Source organism: Molothrus ater, chromosome 1 (genome assembly GCF_012460135.2).
Source record: "Molothrus ater isolate BHLD 08-10-18 breed brown headed cowbird chromosome 1, BPBGC_Mater_1.1, whole genome shotgun sequence".
NCBI lineage: Eukaryota > Metazoa > Chordata > Aves > Passeriformes > Icteridae > Molothrus > Molothrus ater.
The window spans coordinates 9448561-9474503 of NC_050478.2; the positions used below are offsets into that span (position 1 = coordinate 9448561).

At 40.1% G+C, this 25943-nt stretch overlaps 1 protein-coding gene across 1 annotated transcript in view; it reads right to left on the minus strand.

Annotated features, from left to right (window-relative positions):
• Positions 1 to 3315: 3315 nt before the first annotated feature.
• The window catches only part of PTPRN2 (protein tyrosine phosphatase receptor type N2), a 635829-nt gene continuing 613201 nt past the window's right edge, over positions 3316 to 25943 (minus strand). Inside the window, exons 22-23 of the mRNA XM_036405382.2 lie at positions 12656 to 12729; positions 3316 to 7965 (exon numbers count right to left, since the gene is read on the minus strand). Of these exons, the coding sequence (XP_036261275.1) occupies positions 7894 to 7965; positions 12656 to 12729 (146 nt within the window). The 3' untranslated portion in view covers positions 3316 to 7893. The remainder of the gene's footprint in view (positions 7966 to 12655; positions 12730 to 25943) is intronic.

Below are 25943 nucleotides of genomic sequence, written 5' to 3' on the forward strand. Positions count from 1 at the left end.
ATTTGAGGCACTTCAGAAGATTTAAGCCACCAGCACAGGGCTGGCAAACGCAGCACAAGACCTCAGATTCAGCCATTTGGCAGGAGTGCTGCAGGCTGGGCAGGGGACCCACAGCATCTGCAGTGACATCAGCCACTCACCAGCAAGCACTGAATCCTGCCCAGAGGGTGGGATTCAGCTCACAGATTAAGAATTTATTTATAAATCCTTCCATGTGTGCTACTTGCCTGAGTGTGCTCTACAATGACAACCTTGGTGGTGGAACCCAGAGAGGGATTTGTCTGCACAAGGCATCTCCTTTTGGGGAGCTGGTTGGCAATCAGTCAGCATCAAGGGAAATTTCAATGAGATCTTCAAAAGATATTTTTCACAAAGAGGACCCAGAGGAGCCTGGAGTCTGCATCTCTGGAAATACTCAAAATGTGCCTGGGAATGACCCTGAGCTGTGCTGTGTTGAGTGGGGGTTGCACTATCTGAGCTCCACAGCTCTATTTTTAGCCCATCCAGTAGCTCTGCACTGACTCCAAAAGAATACCAAAGCTTATTCTATAAGCAGCATCCGTACTCCTGTGTCTAGATCCTGCAAAACTGATGGTGTAAAGAGGAGGAAAAAGCAACAAGGCTTTTGCAGGGTCAAGTTGTGTTGCAAAAGCATCCTAAGAGACTTTGAAAAAATCAGTAAGTTTGATGATGTATGTGATTATTTTGTACTTGGCTTTCCTAAAAACCTTTGGCAAAAGCTGTCTCATGAAAGGTTCTTACAGGAACTGAGTTGTCATTGCATTAAGGGTTAGATTTTTGTGGGTTAATGAGGATTAAAAGTTAAGAAACACGTTGTGAAGAAAGGGACAATTTTTGTAGTGATGGTGATTCCCCACTTTAAACAATAGGAAAAAGGAAGAGGTGATACTGAGGTGGCAGAGTGTGAATGACACATTGTTACCTACCATTATAAAAACAAAAATAGCTGTGAAGTGTCATGGAGAGACCTTGTGATACAGCAGAACTGTGAGGATGGCAGATGAAATTACTGGAGATAAAGTAATTCATATAATGAAATACATCTTAACAATACAGATATAGAGATGACCTGAAGGAAAGCATTTGGTATTGCTGTGAATGAGTGTCTGTGAGCAGAACCTCAATGGTCAGCACTGGAGAAGGGCAACAAAACGTTAGACATCCCAAAGAAGAAGAAAATACTAAAATATCTAAAACCATCACGGTTACACTGGACCACAGCCTGGCCCCTGTGTACCTCAGAGTGTAGAATTGGACAAGGTAAGGTGAAGGGCAGCAAAGGTGATCACAGGCACAGGACAGCTTCTGTAGGAGGGGACAAGACTCATCTGTATGGATCAGGAGAAACTAAGGAGGAATGGGATAATGATGTTTATAAATTCAAGGTCTATAAAACCAAAATTCACTTCACTTTTTCTCACAAGTGATCCAGTCCAGTTTTGAGGGAATAGGCTTACAATATGGAAAGGAAATGCTTTTGTACTCAGCACATAGTAAAATTTTGATGTTCCCTGTTTCAGGGTATGGGGTGAATAGGATGAATCACCTCATGGTGAAGTGGAAGCCAAACACGGTAATTCCCACTCTAAAAATGTTTCCCTTTATTGACCACAGAGGAAGCTTATGATGAGTGGGTGGTTTGTGGAAGCCCATGAAAAGCTGCTCAGAGGCTGGTTAAGATGAATCCCACCTGTACCATATGCTGGAAATGATGGGAGCAACACATTCCTGTATCTTTGAGAAGTGTGACCAAAGCTACTGCAGGAAAATTCTGGGGCAGTGCAGTGCATCAACCAAATAGTCCAAACATTACCAAGTCTGGATTCCCAGATTGGTCAGCCACACTGAGTCTTTTATCTGTATTGCTGATTTACCTGCATGTGGGGGGTTAACTGGTGCACTCTCAAGGGGAGAAATTAATTTTTGACTTAAGAAGAATTTCCCCAAGGACTCAGTTGTTTCAAGCACACATAAACCCAGCCTACCTGCTACCTCTCCCTGTGGCTGTGCAGTTCTTTGCTCAGCATCCAAAACCAGGACTACCAGTCCCATCCCACTTGTTTTTACAGCTGTGTGCACCTGTGCAGTGTGAGGCCAGAGCAGCACTGCCTGCATGAATGAATGATGCACAACTGGTGGCTTTGGTTTCATCTAGGAGACTCACAATGCTCCAGTATTTATACAGTTAAACACATTTCTCTTTTTGTCCTCCATCTGATGCTACCAGAACTTTCAGAAAGCTGTCTTGGAGATGAAAGACCTCCTAAATTACACCAACAGGAAAATAGCTGTAATGGTGCATATATTTTGCTTCCAAGATGAAAGTCACCTTCTTACACTGAGAAAGGCACAGATATTAAAACATGCAACTACATAAACAAGGTTAAAGAATGTAAAATGTGATTATTCTGATGGGAAGGAAGCAAGCTGGACCAGGACCACTTTAGGTTTCTGTTTACATTTTTCTAGTGATTTCCAGATAAGTGGAAAACATATTTTAAGTCTTCTTCAGAACACAAGGGAAATTTCAATACATAACACAGGACCATGGAAAGGACACGCCAGGGCTGTCCAAACCCAAAGACTGCTCTGACAGCTGACAGTAAGTATTTAATGGGAAGATCCAAAACCTTCATATCATGGACAGTGCTTATGGGAAAATGACTTCATATACCCCAGGAAAAAGACCCTTTATTGAATGCTGTGTTTGTGTGGTAACCTTGTACTTTATTCCTCTTAACCTTATTTAATGTAACAGCGAGAAGTTTCAATTATCTGTTTAAATACTCCTATGAACTTCTACTATTTTAAAACTGTAAATCCTTGGCCATTTTGTGATGGTCTGATCCACCAGCCTTCCCCAAAACATTTTCTTGCCTTTAATTTTCCTGAAGGCAGGTTCCATTTAATTTCTTTATTAACTTGTACACTCTGTGGCACAGGCTCTAGGTGATTTTTTTTCCACTTCCTGGCAGTACAAGGAGGATCCCTGTAACTCTGTGATTCTTTTGCTTCATTTTTGGCCTGAACACAGGAATCCGTCTCAATCAAAATCCTGTAAGGTGCAGTATTAAGGGCCACACACCTGAGCCAGAGCTGGCAGCAATCTCTTTTCAGAGCAGATGAAATGTGCATACCCAAGCCACCAGCAGGGCATTTGTGCCCCTCCCTGTGAGCCTCCTGTTCCCACCTTGGATAGTCAGACCCCCCCTCCAGCAGGAGACATCAGCACCGCTCCCACCCCCAAATAAAAGCAAAGCACCAGCTTTTAATGCTGTATTCACAATACCATACTCCACAGACAACGTGACTTTATTCACAAATAAGATCTTTACAGAGGTAGAACAAAATACTTTGTATAATCTTTTTTTTTTTTTAACTATATACATATAAAGAATATAATAGAATGACGAGAAAGAAAAGGTTGTAAACAAAACAATATTATGCCATCAAATACAGTACAAACAGCATGCATGAACAGCTTCAAATGAAATCTTGCTGGTGTAACTATTTTTTTTCTCATGTGGTAAATGAAAAGTAGTAAAGAGTCATGCTCTAATTGGATTGAGTATGCCACAGCTCTGCAATTTTGTTTTAATTATTTTTTTTTCTTTTACAATAAACCAACAGGATCACTTTCTTTTCACTGTGGTGGGGAATGCTTTTGTAATGCCCAATGTAATATTAACAGAAAAATATAATAATCAAATCTACAAAGTGTACTCTCATTTAAAAAGCAAAACCATAGAAACTGTACAGTTTTAAAAAGCGAATTATCTCAAATGCTTCTTAAGAGAATTTTCTAAAGAAAGAATAAAATATGCAGAATAAAAATGAGGAGAGCTATTGTTCTGTAACAAAGCTAATCAAATACTTGTTTTCTGTTCCAATAACAGTTTTTTTAATTAATGACTATTCTGGAAATTATGAAGTGGGCCAGGTTTTATTAATGTTCCACTTGACTAATAAAGCATGAACTCCTTACAGGTACTATAGCTGTCATTCCCCTGGGAATGGATGGGGATTGGTTCTGCATGCATGCTGGAGACAGGGACAAGGTCATGGGTGTAGATTCTAAAAATATTTTGAAATGTGTTAAACATTTAGTAGCTTCTATAAAAATAATCTGGCTTGTTTTGCTACTGGATTGAGATTTGGATTTGTGATTTTCTGCTGAAATTCATTCCTGGCCAAGGACTTCCACTGGGATGGGAGTTACCTGGGCTGCAGCAGGTCCCACGACAGTGGCCAACAGCAATGGTTACAGGTCACACCTGAAGCCAACAGCAAACCCCACACTGTTGTTCAGCCCTGTGCCTCAGGATGAACCTCAGGGATCTGGGATTTGGGGAATGGGGCTGTCCTGCCTCTCCATTCCTCTAAGTCCCAGCCCATGCCATGGCCAGGGCAAAGGCTGGAGAGAGCAGCTGTGCTTTTACTCCTGTGAAATACCAACTCTGGTGACATCCACCTTTCTGTCCCTCCTGTCTGGACACACTGACTGCATCAGCAGGGCTCTGGTCAGGTCCCTGCTCAGGGACAGCAGCTCTGTGTGCTGCCTGTGGGAAAACAGGGATTTCTCTTTCCAGCAAGGAGCAGTGGGGTTAAATTGCCCTCCTGCAGGTTGCCCCCCAAAATATCATTTAAGGATTCAAGCACACAAACAGAACCTGTACACTCCATTTGTCTAGAATGTGAGCATGTCCAACATTGAACACATGCTGTTTGTGGCCAAGTCAGGCACCAGCCCCAGCTTCAATGGCAATGAGTTTACTAAAGATAGCAGAAAATTGAACAGAGAAGGGTGGCGGGTCTCATTTGACTTTGAGCTCTCAGGTGATCCTGGTCTTCAGGCAGAAGCTCAGCTCAACCTGAGTGAACATCCCACATCTAGTGCAAGTGACTGGGGGTTGGCCTGAATAACATCCTTCACCAGATCACAAGGATTAAGTTAACTGCAGTGAAAATAAATACCTGCCCTGCATGGCAAATCCATCTCTGTGGCTTCATCCATGGCTTTGGCAACTTCCTGGGAAATGGATAGTCAGATCCCTCTAGATTGCCCTGGTGCACCTGAAACCTGCGTTTCACTAATTGACCCTGCAGCAGATTATCACCCCCAGAAGCAGGGCATTTATTGAGAGGTGTGAACAGTGTGCTATGCACAGATGAAATATTCTGTGTGGTTGTTTACAGTCAACAGAATAAGCCTTGCACCTCTTTGTGGAAGAACTGTACAAAACATGGCTGAAATAACAGGATTGTCGATGACAGTCAGTGGGAGGTACTCTAACCCTCTGAGTGAAACTGCATCTCTCTATTGTGTAAACTGCTCTACAAGGATGAGTAAAACAATACATTCCTGCCCCATTAGCTTTGGGGAAGATTAATGCCCTCTAATCTACGCTAAATAAACTCTGAAGCATGAAGTCCCACACACAGCTGCTTGTGAATTAATAGGGATCACCCTGAAATTGTTATTATGAAATGCAAATATTTGCAAAAGAACAATTAAAAAATATTCCTGAAGTGCAACGAAAGGCTCGTCAGTCATGTTGGTGGTACGCACAGGGACAGTCAGGAGGCAAACACTAATGAATCCCAGGGCAGAAATCTGTGGTAAAACCCCATTAGCCCATTGGCAGTGGGTGGTGGCACAGCATCTCACACTGGAAAATAATTCCACCCTAGTAATCAGACAGAGGGCTTGGCTTTGGATGCCCCAGTTTTGATTCTTTGGACAGTTTGTTTGCATACACCTGTATTTTCAGAAAGCTGCAGTACGTGGCTCACAGTAAATCTACTTCAAACGCTTGCTGATACAGCTCAAACTGATCTCATCTGCCCTGATCTGAAATTTTGTGTTAGCTAAAGTAATAAAAGAATCCCGGTAAACCTAAATTATCAAATGAAAAAGGCAATTTTCTCATTTATACTCCATTAGTTTTTTTAGTTATTGCTAGGAAAGCTCTAAAATGCTTAGGCCATAAAATAAACATGTGGCTTAATGTACAGTATGTGTACTTAAGAGGATGATGGCATCTGCAGTAACTGCTCTGCACTGCTGCAGTAATGGGATGCACAAATTAGGCAACAGCATATATCAAGTAAAGCATACAAAAATGTATGGCAAAAAGTAACAAGCCTTCTGCTTTTTTTTTTTTTTTTTTTTTTTTTAGGACCTCTTTAATTGCTAAAAAGAAGAAATCACCAATATCCACACCTACAACACAAAATTGCAACATGGTTGATTTTGACTGATGCTCATCACCTCTGTGCCAGCAAAACTGTGTGATACTGTTATTTTTAACATTTCACTGATTAGAAGTTTATGAAAGCTCCCCTTCCCAAATTAAATTCAATGATATATTTTCCAGTGTTGAAGTTAAACAATTAGCCTAATATGGTTTCAAGCACACAATACTCATAAGATTTTGGGAAAAAAGCACCCCAGATTCTTACATCACGGAGATGTAGGATAGCAGATGAAAAAGCATCCACATATTCACTTTTGAAAATGAAATTAATAGCCTAGATCACTTAGATACCTTCAATAATTTTACTCTCAGGCCCTTCATTCAAACATATCAGAGTACTTTCTATCAATAATGTAAATTCTTTTAGAAGAGTGCCACAACTGAACCTGTGAAATCACAGAAGCAAGATTGCATATCCAAACCATTTACAGACATATTTTAGCATTACTTTGCAAGAGTAGGTATTAGGCTTTTGAGAACACATGAATCTCTGAAATTCAATCTTTGTGCTGCTTTACCCCTTCATGCTCAGTTCAAATAGGTGTCCTGCAGAACAAGGAGTGAGCAAAGCCTCTGCAGAGAGCTGCAACAAATGCCTGGATCAGACAAACTCGATGAGAGTCATAAAATGCAGATTGGAGATTTCTTCTTCAGCCAGGCTTTTACAGAAATACACTTTCCTGGCTAAAAAGGATGGCACAGCGGAGCTTTACAGAGGGAAATGCAAAGGTATAAAGAGGAGAATCCCATTTTCTTCCCCAGTAATCCCATAAAACCAACAATCTCTTTCCATAACAGCTCCAGACAATTACCTGACTGCTGACAGGACCTTTCTCATCACTTGAGGGGAGCCTATGCTCTCCTTTTCTGTGCTGTCAGTGCCAGGTACATGGTCAGAGCTGTGCTCATTATCCCCTGGCTTTCCATAAATGTGACCAACATGTTTTCTCCCCAGTTGCAACAACCATGCAAGCCTCTTTTACTCATAGTTCAGACTTTCTTCCTCTCATGGCACAAAGCTGAAAAGTAAACAACAGTTAAGAAAACATTTGCTTGCCAAAGCCTGGCATGAGAAGGTGCAAGCTCTCCTTGCCAGAGCCTGGACCTGTGTTTGCTCACACCCACAGCACTGTTTCATGCTCCAGCTTGGCACTGTATGGGAACAATCACCATCCTCTTTAGGCCCCCACTCTTATTCAGCCTTTGAGAAGTTACAAAATATAACAGAACACTGTTTTCTGAGACTATATTGACTGCACTAATTACCCACAATATTGTATATTTGCTATTAAGAACATGAATGTGTGCTTTCAAAGTATGACATTCAGGGCTTCGAGGATGTAGGAGGAATGAGATGGATTGTTCATTCTGTCACTTAATCCGAGGCTTTGATGTACTTTTAAAAATTTGTTTAAACCCCAAAAAAACAGAATGCACATTTTAACTGTTGAACTTTAACCAGCTAAAGCAGTTTGTAAGGACCCTATCACTATGTGGTTACAACAGAAGATACACAGTTAAGGTCAGGTCACGGTTTCCAAGAACATTCACAGGGACTGAGGATGAGGAAAACGAGGGATGGATTTCTGCAGGAACCTTCAGGAGACTGAGCTGCTCACTGGGGAAGGGCCTTGAGTATTGCATTCACTTCCTCTGCCACCGCTGTCAGAGCAAACTCAAACTGCTCCTGCGGAGAGAACAAACGCACACCCTGAATAATAAAACAAAACGCTCCCAGAAAGCCTGGTGCTCTGTTCTGCAGCTGAACCTCCTCAAGACATTGTTAAAAATATGAATATGCAGGATGAACTGTACACTGCAATGGAAAGGAACAAAATGTTCTTGGGTTATTGATGTCATATAACATGTTTGACAGCATCTCGAAGCCGGAGTCATTTTAATGGAGAAAAATGTTAGTGGCAGAAGCCAAGCTATTGGGACATGATGATATATTGCCATTGCATGGTCAGAAGGGTTTGGGAGCAGCTGATCACCAGCCATTTCCTTTTGACATGGAGATGGGAACTCAGTATATGAAATATGAAGTAAGTGAGATGCTGTAAAGCAAGACTTTGGCTTTTCTCGGGACTGTTTCTAGTTGAAAGAATCTCAAATAAATATCTCCTCCCCTGATATCTAATTTATAGAACAGTATCTGGTTTTTGGCTTACCTTCATTGATCTTTTTAAACCTCTCTTTTTAATGTCATTTCTACACTCACAAATTACTCAATTTTGTTAAGACCACTCCTACATAAGACATACTTGGGAAGGCTTTTCTCTGCTATTAATTTACTGTAACCTCAACACCAAAATGATTTGCCAGCTTCTGTGCTGGGTTGGCAGAGGTGTGAAGGACCAGCCATGAATGGCTACTTCTTCTAAGTGCAACCCTAACACACTCCTGAACTGTGTAGTCCTGCAGAAGGACAAAGCAGTTTCAAATCCTCAAGGTTAACAGGTGTTATATTTTCCAAGCAAGTGATTTTTTTCTCTGTAATTTAGCTTACTGAAATAACTGACTGGCTGATTTGGAGTTTGAAACTTTCCAGTGGAAAGTTTTCTCAAAATATAGGCAAATCAAAGACACCAGATAAGGACTGTGGAGAAATTACTGGATTTTCTGGAAGTACTCCAGAGGCTTAAGCCAGCTGGGGTCGAGAGCTGCTGAGGAATTGACTCTGAGGATGCAGGTTTGAGATGCACCCTGCAAAGCATCCCAAGATCACTGCTGGGATACTGGCTGTGTCTCCCATTAGAAAACTGGAGATCTGTACCTCTGGCACCTCAGTTGGTGCTGCCAGGGGCTGTGTGGGATGGTTACAGAACACAGCCACCTCCAAAAGTGATCACTGAACCAATAACATTAATTTTCCACAGTGTTTCATTTTACTGCAGAAATGTACAGGAAGGGTGAAAGAACAAACTACAGATGTACAATTCAAAGTTCAGAAAGGCAGCTGACTCTTAATTCCTGCAATCCAGTGCCAGTCTTCTCTGCCTTGTCTTAACCAACTGCAGTCAGCTCCCATGTGGAGATGCTTCAGAGAAGCAATGATGGGCACAGTGCCAGAGCAGAAAAAGCAGAATAAAACTCGGAATAATTTCTCAGCGACACTGCCATTCAGAATTTTGCTGTCTGCTTGGTGCTGTCAAAGTGGCATCCATGTACACTTGCTGGACTGCAGCCAACAGCTTTTAATCAGACATCAATTCACCCTAAAGAGTAGGACTCATCCTCAGCAGGCACTGAAAATGGTGTGCATGATTGCCTAAGGCTCCCTGCACTGTCTAAGGGCTCTGCAATTAAAGGAAACACTGGGAATGCTGGGGGCCATCCAGGAGCATCAGTTGCATTTTAACTGGAGCACAATGAGTGTGAGAGAAGCTGGAGAGCAGCAGGGTCAGAGAGGGCAAATTTGGGCCATTTTGGGGCAGAACCAAACTGGGTGCTTGTAGCAGCTCAAAAAGCCTGAGGAAGAGTGTCTGCCTCACCCAGGGACTGAGCAACAGGCACTGTGACCATAATGACTGAGGCAAAACAATTCACAGAGTGTAATCTGCACAGCCAGAGCTCTGACTGCAGTGAAGGGACAGGAGAGCAGACGTGAGATGTGTGGGGCCATGGCCTCTCAGGGATGGCCAGCTGAGCTCTTCCCCTCCATCCTGCTGCATAACACACCCAGGTGAAAGGCAGGGAGTGCAGCTTCCACTGGTGTGCATCACCACCCTCCCAGGAAAAGCCTTCCCACACCTTCCACACTTTTCCATTAGGACAACTGCAGTTAGAGCAAATGAATGTCAGTAATTTTTAAAGGAGATCAGTTTGTTGTTTTGTACAGCTACACTGCCATTCACACATTCTATTTGCATATACAAGACTGCCTGGAGATGAATTTTAACATCTAGCTTTGCCCAGAAAACAGAGCTGGGCAGACATTCTGTGGTGTCAGTTTACCTACAATGCAGAGGTGACAAGAATATACTTAATAAATAGAATAGACTTAATAAAAAGTATATTCTAAAAATTCTGTTCTAAAAATAGAATATACTTAATAAAAAGTAACTATGGCTATGTTTCATTAAGTCTACAGATGAAAATTCCCAGGAAAAAAAAGTGAGTTCATGTAGCATATAAAACACAGTAAGGAATCTATCTACTATTCTAGATTGTGAGAGGATAGAGGAGACAGGAAAAATAAGAAATATATCTTTTTCCCATCACAGAGAATGCACTTCCTCTTTCATTACTTTTTCCTCTCATATGTGACATATCAATTCTATTTTGCAATTCCCCTGAAAAAAAAAAATCCAACAAACCCACAAACCCTCCATTATGCTTCTCAGAAATGGAGAATGTGGTTATGATAATTTCATTACAATTTATTATATACAGTGCTTCTGAATTAAAGATCCTTTCCAGAAGACAAAATGCTGCAAACAAATCTTTCCCATGCCTGTTGGAAAGGTGGAGCGCTGCCTGCTGGAAACAAAATAACATTGCTGAAGGAAGTTGGTGTTTATTTTGCCTAGGGATATTCTGTAATTGGCATTTCTAACCTGACTTTTAATCCATCGTTTTAAATTACTCCAAGAGTCTAATATTCCTCATTTGTATTCAGTTGGGAAAGCACAGGGGTTTGTTTAAATCCATCAGAAAAATTCTCTGGGGATCATGCATTGCTAGCATGTAACCAGATATTTATAATTTGTAAGACATTAGCTTGAATAAGTGATTTGGGTGGTTTTGAGACAATGACAATGATAGAAGAAGGAGCAAGAGGAAAGATAAGCAATATCCTGAGAAAATTTTTCATCCTGGATGAAAACACAGGGTACATTTGTTTTCTGAAGCTCTTCTGGACAAATGTTTGGAGGGAAAAACCATGTCTTGAGGGAGATTTTGATGGAACTCAGGTAACTATTGCTGAGCTAAGTAGGAGAAGTTCACATAACCTCATTCTTTGGTTCTGGAGCGATGTTTTTTCTTCTATTGAAGGCAACAAGCCATAATTTCTCTGCCCTGAAAAGGAAACTGGAATCTGAGCTCTATGTTGCCACAGAGCTGCTACATATTTTGAATGCATTTGCAGAGTAGTCCAGGATTTGCATCTTACCTCAGAGTAAATATATATGACACTGGATACTGTGTGCTATTTGCCTTTAGTTCCAGTTGGAATAATCATAGCAGAAGAAAGACTTGTGCAATTTTATGTCTTCCTTGCAGATAAAGATTAGTTAGTTTGGACTGGCTCATCTTTATTTTTCACACATTTACTTAATTGGTAAATAATAATTAAGATTCCACAAGCTGTTCTTCAGCAGTATTTCCCCCTAATATTAGTGGGAAATAACATAATTGGGAAGAGATTCAGGAAAAATTATGAACCAATGATTCCTGCAGCACAAATTTATTTCACCTTTGCCCCTCAGCAATTTCAACTCCCTAAACGCTGCAGAATTTCCTATCAGTTCCAGCCTGGCCAAGACACAGTGCTGTCACATTGCTCTTGTTGCTCAGTTTGGGACTATAACTATCATTTGATATTTTAAAAGGCCATAAACAGATTTATTTCACCTTCATACCATGAAAGAGTTTTTTTTATTGTCATATTTGCAGCTCTTAACTTGCAGCACATATCCCACAATATCATTCCATACATCACTGGAATTGTTAATAACAGAAAGCTTCATTTCTAATTTAAGGGACTAGAATTGCACCATCAGCTACTGTGTTTAAAAGTTTTACATTGTAGAAAAATGTCAAAACTATTACAACTGACAGGAATTTGAGAGTAAGGCATTCATCTCACCAAAGTGTAAAAATATAGTTGCCATGTTACATCCATAAAGGCTGATGTAAGCTCCTTCATTCAAAGATACTAAAAATTACTTGATTCCCTGCAAAACTTTATTTCCTTTAATTCAAAACTTCTGAGTTTTTTTTTTTTCTCAGAAAAAAATATCAAATGCAGCAGTTACATTCTCTTTAATGAGCAGAAGCTATAAAAAAGTATTACAAGCACAGTTAAGCACAGATACTCTAAGAAAATAATCCATAGTTCAGGATGAAAGCAAGAACGTTCTTTCAAATGCACATTTTCTTTAGCAGGCTATAGATTGTTGTCTTGACTGCCCTTCATATATGGTAATCAAGATAGATGCTGGAGATGTTACAAGAAAGAACAGTAAACACCAAAGAAAGTAACCTAGATAAATCTTCAGCATAAATAAACCTCAGTTGGTAGGGAGCCAAACAGAGTAATCAGCAAGCGACCTGCGTTAAATTAGGTCATACCCTTTCTCTTCTGTCATGAAAACAACTACTGTGAAAGACCTTTAATGTATTTAAAATCCCAGTGGATTTATTGACAGTACCTTTGTCTGGACCATGCCTGGTCTCTGGTCCCTCAAGTGCTCCAGGGTAGCAGCAATATCAATCTCTTTAGCACCTGCAACAAACCACAAATTGGGCTGAGTTCAGAGCACAAGATAATCCATGCTGCATCTGTCAATCTCTTGCTATCGGGTTCCCTTTGGGCTAACAGTCCAATTGAAAATTATTACATCCATCTCTCAGCAGACTTGGCAGGCAGCTGCAATTTTTGTCTTCATATAGAAAAATAAGAGGTTGGGGCACCTTTTACTAACATTAATTCAAGAGAAGCCAGAGAAAAACAAATTCTTAAAAATATCTCTGCACCAGAGCAGAATATATTTTGTGGAACCTGAGGGTCTGTCATGGCAATGCCACTGAGCATCCCCTTTGTCACTTCTAAGAGTATGCACTGAATTAAGGGCCTGATCCACACAAAGATTAATGCTGTAAAAACAAGATTTAGGTGACCTTTTGCCACCTGCAGCTGACATCCAGAAAACCTGTCTGTGGCCTCCTAGTTCAGGACCTGTCAGACCACCTTGCTGTGTGCTCACCTGGCCAGTCTGTGGCATTTTCTTCAGGTCCCACTCTGGGTGTCAGGACACAGCTGCCCTGTAGCCATGGGTAGCAGCAGGGCAGGTGAAACAGGCACAGCCAGCCTGGCTGGGACTGGCTCCCTGCCCCACACACATGGAGGAGCTTTATTTCCATACAGGGACTATGGAGATCAAAGCAAGTCCTTGAGCCTCTTCCCTTTCTTATAATCCACAAAGATTAGAGGACTGAAGGGGACAGGGAGATGCTGATTTCCTCCTCAATTTCCTCCAGTGACTGATATTTCAAGACCCCACCCTTCTCATTTTCCTTAAGCGCCTAATCTGATGTTTTAGGAAGGGATTGAGGGGGAATCGGGATTTTGGTCCTTCCTGTATGAGCTTCAAGAATGGAAGCCTGGCTGGAAATCCTTTGAGGTGAAAACTTCACATGCAGAATTTGGCTTTCTTGTATCTGCTCCCTTCTGCATCTTGCAAGAACATCTCATGGTACCAAAGCACCAGGCAGATGGGCAAAGGGTCATCCTAATGCAAGTGTAACCACTCCATCCCTGCTCCCCTGTGCCCTACTGCCCTGGCTGGCTGTTCATTCTCCTAGGGCTGATGTGGGCCCACAGCTACAGGAGCTTGGAAACGTGTTGACCTCAGGTCTCTCCTTTTCTGTACATTCCCTTTTGTCATTGGATGGTTTATCAAGGGCAGGGATTGGCCACGATTCTGGAATCTGCTCTGTTTTAAGGGATACTCAGTGGTGGGCTCTGAAGAAGATTTGTCAACTGCTTCCAGTTGCCTGGTCCTATAAATTTCCTGAGCCACCCTCTACCAATCTGGGACTTCCTTCTGGAGGCATTTAAATATCCCCAAATATTCACAGGGGTCTCAGTGGCCAACCTGGGGGCCATGCACCTAGAGGACTGCTGCTGCAATGTAACTTGTACACATCTAGAACACATTCTGGGAAAACTTGTTGAGTTCCCAGAACTGGATTTGGAGAATTGGACCCAACACTTACCACTCCTCCTAAAACTCTTGTAATTTAAGGGCTTGTCTACCCATAGTTGTGTTCATATCAATGCAAACATAATGCACCTCCTCATTTACCCAACTCAACTTTACATCTCAGCACCATCTTTTAAAAAAATTCAGAATAGCAATGAATAGTGAATGATTTAATTTGGTTTCCTTGATAAAAATTATGAAATTACATTTAAAAATAGCAACAACTCTACAAGAATAATTTATTTGGAATATGTTCTTCAAATAAATGAAAATGTGTTCTTCAGCTGTATTAGAAAATGAATTAATTCTTTCAGTAAATATAATAGTGACAACATAGAAATGGTGTCTTGCAGACAGTTTTGCTAATTACCATGGGTTGGGGCATTGCATGCCTTTTGCTCACCACCCCTCCCCAGGATTTACAGGGATGAGCTTTGAAAAAAAATAGAAGGTTTTATTTGAAAATTAAAAACTCCCAAATCTCCTTACAACAGAGCAAAGCAATACTTACATACACTGTAAAGTCTGATAACACTGACAGTAATTATACCTTAAATCTATTGCAAGTTTTGCAGTGGCAATTCATCTGGAAAGCATCACTAAAGGTACCCTCTTCACAAACCCTAACACTGGTAAAACACAGTAGCTCTCTTCAGTGTTTAATCTCACACACACACGTGCAATTAGATGGGATTTTCCTGTTCCATCACAGCTGTGGATGGAAGCAGAGCTATGTGAGTATTGCATGTGCTTTACAGCCTCACTTGTAGCCTCATTTTATTTCCAGGAAACAAAAACTTCCAGTAGCACCTTGGTTCAAAGTAAGAGGAGTTCTCCTTTCAGAAATTAAGATATGAGAAATATTTAAGACCCTGCTATCCTGCTATACAAGGCTGTCCACAGTTCTGAGCTTCCCAGGTGTGTGCTGCAAGGATGAACCCAGAGATCCTCCCACTGCAGCTGGCAGGCTCAAGTACCCATGACTGTAACATCTCTGTCCCCCCATCACTGAGGGATGATCTTTATTTGAAAATACTCGACCCTCAGAACAGAAAGAGAAAAGGTTTATGACAAGACATTGTTACACTCTTTAGTGGCCAGACAGGCTTCTGAGTTTACCTTTGAAAGAGTTAATTCCTCCATTTCTGTGATGCAGACTGCAGCATTTACTAGTGAACTGATGTTTGCTTTTTTATCATCATTAAGGGAATGACATGACTAATAGTATGAACAACATTCGATTAAAAAATCCTGATTTTGCAAAACACCAAAGCATCAGCATGCACTGGAACATAAGAACAGTCCTAGTGGGCTGGTGTGCTTAATGGCAAGCTTGTTCTGAAGTGTTTTGTCAGTAAAGTCCCTAAAACATCAGTTTTTACTCACTGGTGTCCCTAGCCCAGGTGTTGTGATCAGCAGCTCACCCAAAAGCATTTCAGATGTCCTCAGCCATGGGTAATTTTAAGGAAAAGCAGAGCAAATCAAGTGTCTTGTTGAGATGCCATTGGATTAGAGGCAATCCAAAGCAGAGACAGGGATTGGTTTGCTACACCATTTTTTCCACCTCTGAATGCCTTGGATACTATGGTGATGGGAAATATGTAAGTGCCTGGAGAGACTGATCAATGAAACTTAGTGCTGCAAAGACAGGACACTGTTTCAGAAGAAAAACACCTTGGAACAAGAAAATTCACAGGATAGGAGATGAAATCAATGGCATAGGAAAAAGCCAGCATGACTTGTTCTCTCTCTGCATGTGTAAGCCTCTCTTCCTCCTCTGCATCTACATGTTCTGCATCTATTCCCTTACTGTGGCTAAAACAAATGTGTTTAAATATATATTGCTAGTCCTCTATTAAATCTCATTTTGTGATGAGGCCTTTTTTCTATTCAAGCTTAGGATACTCTGCTGCTGGATTATGTAAATTCAGCTCACTACCACTGGCGTGGGCAATAGTCTGTAAAAAATTTTCTGTCTTTCAGACACAGACAAAGGAAGAGATTTTCAAGGCACAGAGGCAGATCTGAACTCAACCTGCCTTCACAGGTGAGAAGAGCTCAGTGTTTAAGTGCAGCATGAACTTTCAACTCTCTTTGGAATTATTTTGCTGAAATCTGACACAAATTCAACACTTTCTTTGCCATGCTGAGGCTTTCTCTTTCATCTGAGAGTATGACAATATGGCATTAGATTCTACAGTACCCAATAACAATTTATTTATGCTTTTGAGCCAGTTCAGGTGACAAAAAATACAGCATATGCTACATGACATTGGGAAACAGGAATATTGCATCTAAGGACATTAGGGTCAAATCATGCTCTTACTGAGATGGCTGCAAAATATCCACACACTGCTAAGGCATTTGAAACATTGCTTATCTGGAAAACCCACACAAACTAAATTTGATGCAGTGGTTTAGAGCAAAAGCTAGAAGAGCTTGATCCACTGATTCCAATGATATCCAATTATTGGAAGTGTTTTGCTTAGGCTTCTAAACTATTAAGTCCAGTAATAGATGCAGATGTCAATTTATTGTCATACAACAAATAGTCTACAGGAAGGGTTACAAATACTAGGCTGGAGAGCAAGTGACATTTGGAAAAGAAAACAAAATACGGCAAAAATACAATATTTTCTATCTTTTCTTCCCACCAACATATATGTGTCTGCCACTGGTTTCAAAAGCTAAAGAGTGGGATAAAAGAAGAAGCATTTAAACAATAAAGAACTCCCTTTTCACCTTTTGATTGTATTTTACTTTGCAGGAAATAAATTTGGGTTGTGTTTGTGACAGGCTTTTCACAATGGATTTCATTGCTTGTTTTAAATGAACATACAAATGTAACTTGGTGTGAGACTGAGCTAATATTGTACCAACAGTATTGGGAAAAATGACTGTGCATTGTGCTATTTTTTTTTTTTTCAACAGAACATACATTTGCAGTAATTCACTGTGAGCCAGATACTTCCAGCCTTCCCCTGCCCCTAGCAGCTCAGTGAGCTGGCTGAGTAAATACCTCTGAAAGCACTTCCACACCAGTGCAAGCCAGATTTTAACTTCAGTAATTAACTATCATCTTCCTAAAGGCTTGAAGCATTCACAGTGAGTGCACAACAACCCACATCAGGAACATTAACTGGATAAACTAAAAGAAAGCAGGAGAAGATGCAAGCTGAATGATATTTTGCCCCCAAGGAGAGAAGAGGTTTCTGAAGTTTAGGGTCATATCCTCTGCAAGCCTTTCTCTCCCCGCAAGCATGAATGCTGGATGCACGCTGGCACTTAACAGCTGCTGCTCCTGATTAGCAGATCTCAAGGGGTTAAAGTGTTTGCCCTGTGTAAGTGCAGGATCCAGCATGTCATAAAAACATGGGTAAATTCCCCTTTTCTTTCTTTTCTATGCAATAAATAACGACCCAGCCTAATTCTGCTGCAATAGGCTCCATGAGGTGACCAGCAGCTCACAGTATTTAAAATCACCCTGAATTATCTAATGTTAGTTTTATGACTATAATAATGGAAGCTTCCCTCTCTTCTCATTCCCCTAGACATGGCAGGGGTCCTATTTTGCTAAGCACAAGACACATGAGAAACACTCTGTGGAGGATGGTCCCTTCCACATTGTAGCAGTACTGCTGTCACTGTGATGGCACAGGAATATGACAATGTTTGTCAAGAGGAGTAACATCTTTAAATGGATCAGCTGGGAAGAAAAAATGAAGCATGTCATTAAAAAGTTTTTTTCAGGTTCAGCAAACTATAGAGTTTGTGTATCTGAAAATGTGCTGGGTTGGTTTTTTTTTTTCAGTTATAAGAACAATCACCATTTTTACATAAATGCATGAGAAATTTTAGCTTAATTAAGGTGATCTTTGAGATTTTTATGTAGTAGGCTTCAACATACACTGAAAGCAAAGTCAAATGTTCTATTTTATTCAGTACTAATGAAAAGTGCAGTGTAGATTCTGTGAGACTGATAGAATTTTATATTAAAGCTCTGTCTTAAAAGGAATATTTTAGATTCTAGATGCTCTGAATTTCCTGTGTATTTATAAAAATAAAATGATGTTTAAATACTTCATCAAAGCACTTATTTTGGGGGGTTCCTTTTAAATAGCCTGAACTGAGGAATGTTCTTTGTGAATGTTTCACAAATACATTTTGCTCATAAATATTAAATTAAAAAGGATTTTTCTAGTTGGGAAAAACTTCCAGATATACCTCAAAAAGATATAACTCTGTAGAATGGCTATAAATTTGTTACTGTGATTCCTAAAGGATGGCTTGGTCATTAGGGGCTATGTTTAGATAGATTTCAGTTCTCTTGCAGACTGAGATTTTGACTTCCCGCTAAATGATTTAGCCACTTGGGCTAAATCATTAAATTCACCCTATGTTTCACACCATCATTTATAAAATGAACCCTTTTTTCCCCTACCTAATGAGTTGTTATGAAAGCAAATCCATTAATGATTATAAGGTACTTGGACACTAGAGAGGTGAAGACCTAGATAGATCTTCTTTTTCTTTTTTTTTTTTTCCCAATACCTTTTGCACCTTTCTCAGCTCTCTTTCTGTTCTCCTTGACCATAAAGTGATCCCAATACTGAATATATGAGGTAGGAGTTGTGCTGAGCAGCTGTAAAGGGGGATTATTAGCACCTTTACCATTTCTCCTTCAGGAAATTATGATGATCAGTGTGGGAATAAGCATTTATCCCAACAGAAAAAATGGAGTACTAAGAGATACAGAAATGACCTGTCAAACACCTTTCTTTTTGTAGCAGAAAGTATCCAGCTTCATTCTAGTCAGATATTACCTGCCTAATGCATCTTTTTATATTTATTATATTGTATAGATTTTGAATTAGGCCTTGAAGGGCAAAGGGACTTGTTAGCTAAGATTTTACCTTGCTTGTTAAAATCTTGAAGGAACAGTCCCTACTACACTTCTTCATGCTGCTGTTGCTAGAAGCTGAAAAAGAGCCAATTAGTGTTTGCAGGATGCTGCTGATCACAGCCTTTACCCTCGGATCCTGCACGGCTCAGTATTCCCTGGCAGCCGGAAGATGCACGTGTAATAACGTGAAACAGCAGAAATACACTTGAGAAAGAAAATAAGGGGAAACCACACAGTGCCAGTGAGGACACTAAGCTGTCTCAGCACAGTGTGCCTGTGTTTAGGAAGAGCACAAGTGTTTGTCATGTTTGGGTGATGGCTGCATGACTCATGTCTAAAGTGGCACGTCATGGTCAGAGCAAACGCGCACAGCGGCCTCAGGCTGCCTTCCTCCCCTCCCCATCTGAAGACTGACAAAGAGGCTTTCTTTGGTTCTGCATTTTCTGGCCCTTTTCTGCATTCAGCTTTGCCACAGCAAGGGGATAGTGAACTATGGAGACCAAGGGACAGAGAGTGAATTGATACAGGTCTGTGAGGAGCCTAATACACAAACATACCCATCTACACTTCTGTCTGCCATAGTGTATAGAGGTAGAAGTGGGCTCTCTGGGGAGTTAGGAGGGTAAATCAGAACTCATGGACTAGTACACTGTCACAGCCATGCTGTTTCCAATGTCTAATGTAGCTGGACATAGCACAGATATGCTGAAGATTTGCAAATCTCCTAAAGCCCTACATGCCTCCAGCTTCCCACTGAGAGCTTCTAAAGGAAGGCTCATGTAGCTGCCCCAGCAAGTGTTTGCCCCATTGAGTACTTAATGTTGCAGCAAAACATTTAATCACACCATATGAGGGGCAAACTCAATCTGATTAAAGAGAAAAGGGTCATAACTAGGGGGAGTGTAACACCACTTCTTCACTGACCATTAGTTTTAATAGCAAACCGGTAATATTTACTAACTAGCTTAGTCTCAAAGGCCCAACCTCATCTCATCTACTCCAGCCATCCTTGAAGTTGGAATTGGAGTTAGTCATCTCCTCTCTCAACAGCTAAGAGAGAGAGGGTAAGCTCTGATGGGCAATTAATTTGCCTGAGAATTATCCTCCAGAGTGTGTATCGTTCTCCTTGATGACAGAGGAGACCCAGACAACCAGGTTAGGTGAGATGCTTAACACTGGATGTTTTATGTGCCTAAAGTTAGCTGGAATGAACCTGGGCTGAAAAGAGCTGAGTTTCTTCTCTTCACTTCTGGCCTCACAAATGCTAGAATCTGCTAAAGCTTACGGTGTTTGAGATCTGTGCTTTGTGTCTGTAGCCTTCCCTAATTTCCCTTACCTCCACATTGGTGATTTTGTGGGAAATGACAGAAGAAAGGCAACATGGAACCACAATGAAAAGATAAACCAGCAGTACAGTATAGTGAAGGCCATGAGTGAAAATGTGTCCTATGAGTAACTGCAGTTTGTAAAGTGCTCTGCTGCAAAGAAAAGAGAGTATTTTCTTCCTTCAACTTGCATTGTCTAAGTGCCCACTAAATAAAAAATGCTTGTAAGTATTAGAGATAAAAAAGAGGCCTGACCATCAGTAGAAACTACAAAAATAAAAGCAATTTTCATTTGTAGCTATCCAGATGTCTGCTGCTGTAGCTCTGCTCTTGGCCAGAGGATCATTTGACACTTTTCGTGGAAAGAGAAAAGCGTCAGCAAAATCCTAGCGAGGGGTACACTTTTAAAGATAACAAAAAAGATTAATGTATTCAGGTTGGCATTTTCATTATAAGCTTATTCACTCTCTGAGATGAACAAAATCTGTGTGCATGTGTGTGTAGCTAGGGATGGACCCAGCCTATGCCTGAGTCAGTGAACTGTCTGTAATTTCAGACAAAATATGTTTGTGCTTCTATGCACCTAACAACCCAAATTAAAAATTCATTACCTTTATTAAAAAGAAAACCAAACCAAAACAACTTCAACAAAAGTAGCCAATGGGCAAAGCAAGCATGTAAGTGGAGAAGGGAGTGCTTAAAGTAATAAAAGTGAAGTAATTAAAATTATTGTGACAGTCATGCACATAGAGTATACATTACATGTATGCATTACATAATGTGCAACTGTTTACACATTTTGTATTATTACTTTAAGACTGCATGTAATAAATGTACAAATGTGATATGGCTTTGTCAGTACACAATCCAAAGGAAGGTGACACTGCAGATGGAAGACATAGGCACAATCTAATATTTTAAAAAATGATACAGGAAAATAATGGTTCTAAGTTTTACACTGATTTTAACAGCCTTGCAGGGATAGAAATTCACTGCTGACATGTCAGTTTTTAAGTTAATATCCTTTGTCAATGCAGAAAAAAACATGCAGAAACCACTCACTGTAACTGAATGCAAATGGATGCTAATTTGAGGATCAATCCTTCCTCACTTCCACTGTGTGTGAGAATTGTCACATCACATTCTACACACAATAGGAATTGTTTCTCTTTTACAATTAGATTTCCTCCACCCTCTCCAGAAGTTAAAAGTAAAATGAATATGCCTAAATTACTACATAAGAACTGCTATAGAAATGGATGCTAATGTGTTTTATTCCATATGGGGTAAAATATGCCATAATCACCTATTGTCACTGTAGAAAATACCAGTGCATGCATCTAAATTCAACTTACATGTGCATGTGCAGACACACACACATACACAAAGCACATACAGAGCAAGTATTGTGAATGTGCTGTTACTTCCTGCTAATAGATGTTGCCCAGGATCAGCTCCCATGGAGTTTTACACAATTTGCTGCTTTTAGTATCTCTTCCAGAAACTCTTGGTACATTACCTGAAAGGCAGTTGATCTCCATGTGATGAATCAAACACGAACAAAGTTAAGATGCTTATTGCAAAAATGACATTTATGAGAATGTCTCACTTGGCCTTAAAAAAAATCTTGAAGCTCCCTTTGGAAAATATGCATTTTCTTTCCAGGAGACACAGAAGCAGCTCGCCTACATAAATCTATTAAATTGTAAGAACTACATTTTACATTAGATTCATTTTACGTTGCACGTAGGTGGTAAAGCTCTCACAAGACAGTACATGGAGTGACCTGAATAAAAGATGCAACTGTTATGGATTCACTCTTTAAACAGAGTTTATCCTTAAAAGTGACTAAACTGGGCCAGCTCTAGAAACTGAGGAATAACCACACTTTAGCCACCAAATTTTACAGCCAGAAGACCACCACTGGTCAATTGAACACTCCTCTGCTGCATGAGATTAGCTACTGAAAAAGAAATGGTTTTACTCTCTTTCCTTTTCCAAATATGTGCCCAGCTGCTTTCAAAGCAGCAGCACAGTACTTCTATGACCCAGATTTTTCACTTTTCCATATCCTAACCTACCCATGGTGGGGAAAATGCCACATAAATTCCTTATCTGCTTGTCTCCTCCTTAGTTTCAGTCAATGACCTCTTGTTTTCAAATTAGTCACTATCTCAAGCTGCTTACTGACATCAATACATTTCTTTCAGGGTCTTCCAGCACTCTATGGGGACCCCCCTTCATGCTCCCTCTCCCAGGGAATAGCCCATGCCTGATCAGTCTTTCTTCACAATTCATTTGCCCCTAACCCTGGATAATTAGGATTGCTTTCTACCATAACTTTCCCTACTCCCAAGTAGTTTCCAATAAAATCCTCAGAATAGCAAGTAAATCAAGAAATATGGCTCTTTTAGGGTAATCCCTGACCAATTAATTATATATATATATATATATATATATATATATATATATATATATATACTCAAGAAATTGTATCAATATCATGTTTGCTTTTTGCTTGAAATCTTTATATTCTGAAAAGGAAACCACCTAAAAATGCAGACCATACAACATACAGTGGGAAACATCAACCAAGAACACCTTCCCCATGGGCACTAATTCATTTCAGAACAGAAGCTTGTAGAACATGCTACATTTTAATCTTCTTTTTATGAAGTATTAATCGATGACTACATACAGGCAATAACATGCAAAAAGCTTTAAAGCATCAGATGTCCAAATGTGTTTTTCACAGGAAATAAACACTATTTTAAACAGCTTTTTCTAAATAGTAAGAGTTTGCTGAGCACCTCAGGCTGGACCGTGAAAAACTATCCTATACATTCCCTATACACTTGTGCATGTAGCTGGGGGCCCAGCTCTCATAGTGATTAATTATCTGCTGGGAAAGGCTGCAAGAACGAGCACTATTTGCCTAATTGTGTTTCCAGGGTAACTCATTACATAAAAGTTACAATACATAAATGCAGCTCATTGGAAAAACCAGCCTTATAACATACGATATGTTTACATGGACACGAGCAACTTCCTTTGGAAATTGAAACAGCAGCATTTCAGATTTACATGGCTGGCATCACTGCTGCTGAGAACTGAGGCAGTCTTGTGGACAGCACAACAGTAAACAAAACAAACCCCAATCTTTTTTTCCAGAATACCACCTATTTCTAATCCCACTTTTTGACCCTCTAACCATTATTACCTTAAAAAAAAAAAGGAAAAAAAAAGAAATCTTCCATTTACACTATATATTCTCTCAAACTCTGAAGGAAAGCAGCATGTTAAACTTTGTTTTCATGGGAGAAGCTTGATGCTGGGCTGAGGAAATATTCCCTCATTCACCAAAAGTATGTCAGAAACAGTCAGCTCTAGACTTGTATCAGAACAACAGAACAATAGAATTTTCTCAGACTTTGCATAAGGACTCAAAAATAAGCAGATTGAATCCATTTTAACACAAGTATGGGCAAGCATTTCCTTTCATAAAATCCTTTCAGAGAGGAGCTAACCCCACAACTTCATTATGATTGTTAAATCCAAACAGCAGATAAGCAAAACCTCAGCAAGGGTTCAGATTAGCCCAAATCATTTGATCACGATGAGTCAGAAGGCGAATTAAGGAATCTTTTGTTTTGCCTTAAAATGTCACGGTATAAACTGCATCTGCTCAGGAGCTGACTCACAAGACCCTCAGACAATAGGGTAGCAGGGGCAAGGAAAGGACTTGGGGAGATAACCTCCAGAGCCAGCCCTGGCCAGAGTGTGTGTGCTCATCAATTATAATCCAAGCTTTTGAATGCAGGAGAATAAACCGTTGGTTCGGCTTTGCTAAATCGAATCTTTTTTTGCCGGGTTTTAGAATTTGGAAATCAATACTTTAAAAGGATTTTAAAATTCATATTTGCCTTCCCTTTGACTCATCTCATTTCAGCTAGTTCAAACACAAGAAAATGGATGGTCAGCAAACCCTAAGCAGCTGCTGGCTGGATGAATTATCTAAAAATCAAACTATTATCCACAGTATCCAAGCCTCACAGTTCAGAAAAATGAAAGTGGGAGGACTCATAATCTCTCTTTTTTTTTCTTTTTTGTGTGTGTTTGTGTGCCAAAAACACTCAATAAAAATGTCTTGCAATATATCACACTTTTAGTCACTACAATAAGCCTGCGGGAAAGACATGAAATGAGAAAATTCTCAACTTTTCTCTAGATCACACAAAAAAGAAAAGAAATCTGATCAGCTCAGCATTACTGTGAGTTTGATATGAGGAAGAAATATCAAGTAGACTAAATCTCAATCATCTTATCATCCCTAGTAACAAAGGATAAAACTTGTAAATACATCAAGAACATTGAAATTCTCAGCAGAAATCAGCCTCAGAGAAACAGTCTCTATGAAAAATCCAGCAAGTACTGTTATCTACAAAAACAATCCATTATCATTTTCTGTATTTATTTAAATCATGAAAATGCACATGGGCTGAACGAAATCACTTCTCAGCTTTTAACTCAAAACTAAAGCTTGTCCTAAGATGGCTGTCACTGAAATGAGAGGTGATTTGGTAACTGTCTTAAAACATGTACAACAGTATTAAAATGTGTTACTGTAAAGCCAGATTCAACACTGTTTCATTTTTCTTATTGCCTTGATGGATATAGGATCATGGTCTCTGCATATCACAGAATCACAGAACACCTGGTTGGAATGGGACCTCAAGGATCAACTTGTTCAAACATTCAAGGCAACAGCATATGAAGCTAGGAAGAAAAAAAGAATTATAGTAATAAACAACATGATAAATAGCTACATTAATTATTGGAACAATGAAACAAAAGGACCTACTTTGCATTGTAACTTCCAGCTGACATGACACAGGAATGATAGCACAGGATAGACACTGCTACTCTCTGCCTATGTCAGTATCTCAGATTATTTCATGTGGATGTTGGGAATAAGGGTACAGATGCAGTCATTGCATTTACTGCACTGAGGACAGTGAAATTCATTAAGAACCTCCCCCAACAGCAAATCTGTCCCAGTGCCCCTGTGAGCTCCTGCACATCCTTCCACCAGCTCAATTCACTCCCCAGGTACACCATGGGAGCATTTCTGCCCTCATTACCAACTTTTACTGTCCGGCAAGTGCCCTGAGCTGAGATGCTTTGCTTCTTTAAATTTTCATTCCTCAAAATTCCCTTCCTCAAAGGGGCTGGGGCCATCAAATTGATGTGGCACATATCAAACACAAAATCCTCCCCAACTTGATTTCTTTTCCCCTGCTCTAGGTTTTAGGAACAGGTCCCTTGTTGGTGGTTTTCAGCATCTAAAATAATATGAGGGCTGGCAACAGCAGGGTAGTAGAAGATATGAATTTATAACGCGTTTAATAGACTAAGTGTTAGCACTAATTCAATGAGCAGTAGAAGAAATTGTAAATGACAAAGGCATTTACAGTTAACTGTCTAAGAGAATGCAGGGAAGTAAATC